The 7,391-nt window shown below is 44.8% G+C and overlaps 2 protein-coding genes across 3 annotated transcripts; one reads left to right on the forward strand and one right to left on the reverse strand.

The window, feature by feature from the left end:
* On the forward strand, positions 1–5,192 carry LOC123483391 (kinesin-like protein KIFC1). Of its 2 annotated transcripts, none has more exons than XM_045213361.1 (7): positions 1–141; positions 2,993–3,091; positions 3,240–3,334; positions 3,461–3,517; positions 3,640–3,678; positions 3,793–4,000; positions 4,293–5,192. In XM_045213361.1, the coding sequence occupies exons 3-7, from the start codon at positions 3,274–3,276 to the stop codon at positions 4,543–4,545; spliced, it is 618 nt and encodes a 205-aa protein (XP_045069296.1). In that variant the 5' UTR covers positions 1–141; positions 2,993–3,091; positions 3,240–3,273; the 3' UTR covers positions 4,546–5,192. The 2 variants fall into 2 exon arrangements, with proteins under 2 accessions (XP_045069296.1, XP_045069295.1); XM_045213360.1 differs by lacking the exon at positions 1–141 and adding an exon at positions 2,059–2,139.
* A 472-nt stretch (positions 5,193–5,664) lies between these two features.
* Positions 5,665–7,150, reverse strand: LOC123483393 (microtubule-associated tumor suppressor 1 homolog A-like). Its single transcript, XM_045213364.1, has 3 exons — positions 6,331–7,150; positions 5,986–6,060; positions 5,665–5,724 (listed from the first exon to the last, which is right to left on the reverse strand). Exons 1-3 carry the CDS (start codon positions 7,063–7,065, stop codon positions 5,665–5,667), a joined length of 870 nt encoding a protein of 289 aa, XP_045069299.1. The 5' UTR covers positions 7,066–7,150.
* Between the last annotated feature and the right edge of the window lie 241 nt (positions 7,151–7,391).

The following is a 7,391-nucleotide window of genomic DNA, read 5'->3' on the forward strand; positions in this document are numbered from 1 at the left end:
AATCCTCTTTCTTGTCTGAAACAGGGACATAAACAAGGGATGGAGGGATGGAGGGAAGGGGAGAGAACGGAGGAGAAGAATAAAGCTCTGAATGAAACAGACCAAAAACCACACAACATATCCCATGGGCCTCTCTGCTTGGTGAGTATCATCCAAAGCGGTGTCTCCTGGTATGCAATGGTGAAAGGAACAACGTGTGAGTGCTACATCACCCCATAACACAAAGGCATTTTAATCTCTTCACCCATATACTGGAACACCTGAGAGACTTCATCGCTGCAAAAATAATTGGTTACACTCAACTGCCTAATTGGACAGTGTTGCACAGCTACATAACTAAAAAAATAATAATTTGATTTCGCTTTTTTGAATGGGCCAGATACTGTAGTTTGTATGTTTTGGAAGTTAACCCAAGACAATGATTTTCATCAACTTTTGGATGATCATCATTCATGGATGAAATTCCACCACCGGCGTACTCCAGATCACTCCCTTGGACCATTAGTGGGGGTGCATCAGATCATATTCTTTGACTTTCAGATTGGGTATTTGCAGTCAATATAACTCTATTGAACCATCAATAGGTCACAGATTTGATCATCTTCATAATATGTTCTGCAATTTATAGTCTGAGCTTAAATCTAAATAAAGTCTTCAGTAAAACACTACATCCAAGCATCCTGCACATTTAAAGACATTTTATACATTTTCTTTGCAGCTTATAACAGGGCTTACAGCAGCGTTTCCCAAACTAGGGGTTGCGGTGGGGTCGACTGATTTGAACATGGGGTCGTGCTAACCTCTGGTAGCCGCTAGATGCGGTTGTATTAAACAGAGTGGTTTCTGTTTTCTTCCTACAAATGTGGCTTTATCTTTTGAATGGTTTAAGCTACAACATATTATGACCCCATCACTGAAAGATAAGACTCCACATGTGTGGATGTGTGTCTTATGTTTCCCTTTATAATGCCCACAAGCCACGCAGGACTCATTAGAATAGAGAGGACGGCACCAGGCTCTAAATCAGACTGGAGGGAAAAAAACATCATAAATTCTACACAGAAAATCATACAAAATTATTGCTTGATGATCTTCTGAACTTCCCAATACCTTTCGGATGCATTTCAGTCATTTCAAACGATACTTCCTTCAGATTGAAATACTGTCAAAAGTACTGTCAGACTGATTTGTTATAGACTGCCATAGCCCCAATTAAAAAAGTAAACATTGGCCGTTGATAAATAAAACAATTTAGATCAAAAAGGTTTGGGAACCTCTGCCTTACAGTATCTCTGCACAGACAAGTCATTTAAAAAGCTACTCAACTGCACATCCAAACCAGGCATCAAACAGTTCAGAGTGCAAGTAAACACAACCACAGGACTGGCCATGGGCTACGGCTGCAGGGCGTTGCTGCTAAGCAGTAGGGATGGATGATGGCATATGGGGAGGAAGTAGGGGACTAGGTGAGGCAGGGTGGAGGGGAGACGGAGGTGGGTACTCACTGTGGCTGTAGAAGTAGAGAGAGGAGTGCTGGCTGCTCTCTGACAGAAACCGAGAGAAGAGGAGAACACACTCAACATACGGAGCTCACTACCTGGCTCGCTCCCTCGCTCTCTCACCGCAGATGGTGGGGGAGTTGGATCCGGTCAAGGGTTAGTGATTGGCTGCTGGCAGCGCGTTGCCAGGGTTAGCTCAAGCAGCAATGTGTGTGTTACCGTGTGTTTGTGTGTGTGTAATGCATGTCTGTGAGTGTTAAGGAAGGAAGTTTGTGATAAAAAAAGACTAGAAGGTGGTGCCACCCTTGCTGGGTCAGCCCATATCAACCATGGGATTAAATAAAATAACAATAAAAACAAGTGAGTCTGCTTTGCTTGTTGATAAGCAAGGACAGGTTTGCAAGCCACTCAGGCACACAAAGCAACATCATTTAAAACACCTGCTCGATCTTCGTCATCAGTTGAAATGAGACCATTTGATTGGGTAGTAAGGCAAAAAGAAGAAGGGATTGTGTTTCCTATAACGCGATTGGAAACTATTTATAGCTAGCCCTATGTCATCCCATTGATTTATTTGTGGTTAACGTTACATGGTGCTCCCTCTGTTTCAGGTACACATTTAAGCAATATGAATAAGGAGGTGAGTGGGACTTCGATATACACTAACTGTAGCTCCTCCAGTGACAGGCATGAGGCAAGAGGTCTTGATTTGAATACAGGGCTTTAATGCTGGTCAACCCGTGAGAACTGGTTTAAAGAAAGAAAAAATACATTAACAAAATAATGCCATATGCATGTCTCACACATCTGGCGTTATAATCAAGCACATACAGCTAGACACTTTATGTATATTTTACACCAAAAAATGACGCACGTAAACACAAACACCCTCATAGCAAAATAAATAGTCAACAAACCTCATTGCTGCTTATCACACAGAGGTGCTAAACATCCTTTTAAATGTCCTTTATCTTCTTCTGTATACTTTCTTTGTAAGTATGCACTTAAACACGATAACAGTGGAAATAATTCGCTTTTTGCGGTAAAGTTTCCTCGGTGCGTCGCTAAAAGGCGCTCGGGTGACAACACTCGGGCGGAACCAATAATTAGTTCCGTCTTGCTGTAAACGTACAATTCAGAAGAAATTAAATAATAAAAAGTGCAAATACATGAAATAACTAAAGTGCTAATACATGAAATAAACTGGCGACAGAGGCAGTTACATTAACGTTATCAGTCAAAAGTTGACACACCTACTCATTCAAGGGTTTTTCTTCAACTATTTTTTTTTACATTGTATAATAATAGGTAATACATCAAAACTATGAAATAACACATGGAATCATGTAGTAACCCAAAAAGTGTTAAACCAATCAAAATATATTTTATATTTGAGATTCTTCAAATAGCCACCCTTTGCCTTGATGACAGCTTTGCACACTGTCTTATCACTTTGTAACGTTAGATGATTTTTCCTTCACTAACCTCTGCAGAACACCTCCCGACTACCACTCATGTCTGGTAAAGTCCTCTCCACTAGCAACAGCAGCAGTGAGAGTATAATCTCCCGCTCAGACCATCAACCTGCTTGGGTGTGTAAAAACCTTTTGCAAAACTAATACAGACACTGATGAACATGTTCAATTATTTTAGAAATGCACCATAAACACAAGTTAGATGTGTTCTTCTGTTTCCAATATGTCCTTAATTGCCAGTAGTAAATGTGTGTTTCTCCTTTAGAAAAAGATGAGAAGGATTGCTTCCCGACCCAAAGATGGGACATGCAGCAAGTGTGACAGAAACAAATAGACCCCTTCCACCCAAGCGAGTTGTTGGTGAGTGTCCTCAAACACTTCAACGACTGGTTCGGCAATGTCATCACCTCTTGTTTTTAATAGTTTTAGCACTGTCTTTCTGTATTACCAGTATGTGTTTAAATATTTTTTATATCTCTCTCTTAGCAGCCAAACTGATTCGGCCTACAGGAGCAGACACTATAGATGCTGGTCCCTCTAGAGGTGAGATGCTGTGTCATGAGAGATGTGTATATGTGATATTAATAGCTAGCCTTGTAAGTCTACTGTCTTGTTTGGTAATATTTCTTCACAATGTTGTCTGACTTTTTTTTTACCCCGAATAGGTTTTCAGAAGCCGCCCATTGCCTCTCTCACTAAAGCAGGTAGGTACCCTTTTTTTCACATGGTCCTTCCTTAATCACATTTTCTGTATATTGTATCCATAAAGATTATCTTCCATATCTTAAGACATGAGGGTGTTGAATGTGTTTCCCTAGCACCAACAGCAGCAGTTGGGCGTTCACGACGGCCTGCATGGGACGTGAAGGGAAAAGTTACCGACATGGAGGGCAAGATTTCCAACTACCAGAGCAAAGTCAAAACGTTGGCCCAGGAGAACGAGAGTCTGAAGGAGTCTGTAGCTACAAGCAGACAGAAGGAAGCACAGATGACTTCAGACCTACAAGAACTCCACACACAGCTCAGGTACAGAGTGCCAAGGAACATGCATAGGGTTGACCATTATGTGAAAATAGGTGTAGTGTCATGGGAAAGGGCATTGTAACCACAGGAAAGAGTGACTTATTTTGCATAAGGAACGTCAAAGGAAATCATTGATTTAGCAAAACAAGTGGGCCTATAGCTGACATGATTTCTTGCCTTTCTTGAGTCCTAAACTAGTCATAACTTTATGCATGCGTTTAGCCAGTAGTACTGAAATAATAACATTTGGTCCTTCTGGTGTTTGCCAATCTTACCCAGTTTTACTGTGTTGCAGCCAGTATGAGCTGGAGCTGGCTGCCCTGTCTGGTGTCAAAGAGCAGCTGGCCATTGTGTCCAGTGAGAAGGCCTCCCCGGAGAAGACCTTATGCAACCTCCCCGACGAGCACAAAGTTATTCTGGGCTTGAGGGAGAGTTTGGAGGCTGAGCTTCACAGTGTGAAGGTAGAACATGTTCTCCCACAAGTGAAATGGCAGGCAGGCTTACTCATTGTGACAATGGATCACCTTGACTGCTGTGACATGAGATGAATGGTGTATAGCTGTATTGAATGAGGCAGGCTGGTTTTCTAACGTGCCTCTGCTCCTTGGTCAGTAATATCTAAGGAAGTCTGGCATAGCCCTTTGGTCCAGCCTCATTCAAACCCACTGCCATTACGGCTCGTCACCAGCCCCCATTGCAGGCCAAGATTTTGGTTTTAAGTGCATCAGTGTCTGACTGATTGCAGTCTCAAGCAAGAGGCGTTATGAACTTTCCTTTGATGCAAACCAACCCAAACACCAACCAGCTTACTACATGCTGAGATTGACTTCCCCTACAACAATACCCATCAGCCTGAACACACCTATTTCTGCAAAGTCAATGTGAACATTTCTTCAGGGAGTTATGCCTGCATAAAGTAGGACACTGCACTACATTTCACGTTAATGCAAAGCTGTACCTGGCCGTTTAGATCAATGCATCTGCTCAATTGTGTTCGTTTGGCATCTTGAACACAAAATGATGGCCAGTCTGCCACCTAGTTATGCTTGCATATTACTTGGGCGAAATAGCAGTGTTCAGGCCATTAGGTTGCACTATGTGGACACAGCAACACCAACCATACAACAAATGATCCATGATTGCCCTGACAAAGTTGATGTGTAGATCCTGTATTGGCTCTGTATAAATCTTAAGATACAGTAGTCCTGTGTTCAGCTGGTTCATCTTCTATTGCCAGCATTCTAGAATACTAACACAGACACGCATTCATTCACCCACCCAAAATAATTGACAAAAAACTATAAACGGGTAAAATAATATTTAATTGAACTCATTTTTACAGCTAAAATACAAAAATAACCTGACGTGATGCTGCTCCCTCCTCGCACAATCCAGACGCTGGGCAAAAATTGGCATATAAATACAAAATGTAAACATTGGTGGTAAACTACCACATCCATCGCCAGTTTCACTCTGTAATGAAAAGTTTGCTCTCTCCCGTCTGAAAATGTATGCATTTTCAAGAGTTCACATTAGCAGGCACTGGTTTGGAAGTCAAGAGGCAGTGATGGGATGGCCTGGTCCCAGATCAGTTTGTGCAGCATAAACAGACCTGGTTCCAGGCTAGCAATGGGAAGCCTGGACACCCGGTAGGGTGGGAGCAGAGGTCATTCCGAGTCCGATAGGACGATCACTTCGTCCGGGTCACACTGGGTGGCCACGTTGACCTGAAAATGACACAAAATGGAAGTTGGTAAGAGGTTTGCATACTGTACACAAGTGACTACGCCACAAACATTTTTGGTGATATGTCATGGCAGCGGAGCTAGAGCACGACACACATACACACACACAGAGGTGACAGATGTTTGGGGGTTTTAGAGGGGTGAGACATGTTTCAGTGCAAGGGTATGATATGCTGAGCATAAGTGGGGGAAAATGTATAGTGCCGTGATACTTAAACATCAGCAATCATCATTTACTCTCACCTTGTTTTTGTTGGGAGGCGGGGTGGACTGGGAACTGGTGACCATCTCCTGGTGGAGTCCGCCTGCAGGAGGCTCCTGGTTACCACACCAATGTCCAGAGGGACGTCACGGTCACGGCAGATGGAGAGAGAGCTAATTCATTAATTAAAGTCTCCATATTTGAAGATGGATAGGTATGTTCCATGGATTTTTTTTGCACTCAGTCTCTGTGTATGTCCCAAATGGCACCCTATTCCCTTTATAGTGCACTACTTTAGACCAAGGCCCATATGGATCTGGTCAAAAGTAGTGCACTATATATGGAATAGGGTGCCATTAGGGATGCATCCAGTAGCTTTATTGTACCTGCTGCTCCATTAAGGCCTTGCACCGGTCTGCCTCCTCCTGGTAGGTCAGATGGATCTGGTCCCCCTCGGCCTGGTAGAACACCCTGAGCCTCTCCTCCAGCTGGGCCAGCTCCGTGTGGTGCTGCTCCATTAAGGCCTTGCACCGGTCTGCCTCCTCCTGGTAGGTCAGATGGATCTGGTCCCCCTCGGCCTGGTAGAACACCCTGAGCCTCTCCTCCAGCTGGGCCAGCTCCGTGTGGTGCTGCTCCATTAAGGCCTTGCACCGGTCTGCCTCCTCCTGGTAGGTCAGATGGATCTGGTCCCCCTCGGCCTGGTAGAACACCCTGAGCCTCTCCTCCAGCTGGGCCAGCTCCGTGTGGTGCTGCTCCATTAAGGCCTTGCACCGGTCTGCCTCCTCCTGGTAGGTCAGATGGATCTGGTCCCCCTCGGCCTGGTAGAACACCCTGAGCCTCTCCTCCAGCTGGGCCAGCTCCGTGTGGTGCTGCTCCATTAAGGCCTTGCACCGGTCTGCCTCCTCCTGGTAGGTCAGATGGATCTGGTCCCCCTCGGCCTGGTAGAACACCCTGAGCCTCTCCTCCAGCTGGGCCAGCTCCGTGTGGTGCTGCTCCATTAAGGCCTTGCACCGGTCTGCCTCCTCCTGGTAGGTCAGATGGATCTGGTCCCCCTCGGCCTGGTAGAACACCCTGAGCCTCTCCTCCAGCTGGGCCAGCTCCGTGTGGTGCTGCTCCTGCATCGTCTGAAGCTCGCCCTCCAATGCCCCACGCACCTCATCCTTCTCCCGCTCCAACAACTCACACGAGTGGGCCGAGTTTACTGCAGGGTGCCAGTAGCATCCACAGCAGACAGGAAATCAGTTAGTTTTGTGGGAAATTTATTTTCTAATGGGAAATGTGTTTGTCTCATCTCTTATCAAAGAAGAACAGCATTAGATAAACTATGGCAATCCAACAGTCTAACAAAGGGGCTGAGAGGGCTAGTGGGTTCAGCACAGACTCCCAAAGTCATGTGTGCCTGCAATCTCTTAGTTGTGCTTATTGGATTTGTTTATTGACTTTCAAT

The sequence above is a fragment of the Coregonus clupeaformis genome, unplaced genomic scaffold (assembly GCF_020615455.1).
Source record: "Coregonus clupeaformis isolate EN_2021a unplaced genomic scaffold, ASM2061545v1 scaf0106, whole genome shotgun sequence".
NCBI classification, from domain to species: domain Eukaryota; kingdom Metazoa; phylum Chordata; class Actinopteri; order Salmoniformes; family Salmonidae; genus Coregonus; species Coregonus clupeaformis.

Bases quoted from the DNA above. Each gene is read 5' to 3' on its own strand.
- LOC123483391 (XM_045213361.1), top strand. From the start codon at position 3,274: ATGGGACATGCAGCAAGTGTGACAGAAACAAATAGACCCCTTCCACCC. The intron at 3,335-3,460 runs GTGAGTGTCCTC...TCTCTCTCTTAG, and splicing joins TCCACCCAAGCGAGTTGTTG to CAGCCAAACTGATTCGGCCT. The intron at 3,679-3,792 runs GTAGGTACCCTT...GTGTTTCCCTAG, and splicing joins TGCCTCTCTCACTAAAGCAG to CACCAACAGCAGCAGTTGGG.
- LOC123483393 (XM_045213364.1), bottom strand. From the start codon at position 7,065: ATGCAGGAGCAGCACCACACGGAGCTGGCCCAGCTGGAGGAGAGGCTC. The intron at 6,061-6,330 runs GTACAATAAAGC...TGTGGTAACCAG, and splicing joins AGGCCTTAATGGAGCAGCAG to GAGCCTCCTGCAGGCGGACT. The intron at 5,725-5,985 runs GTGAGAGTAAAT...TGTCATTTTCAG, and splicing joins CGCCTCCCAACAAAAACAAG to GTCAACGTGGCCACCCAGTG.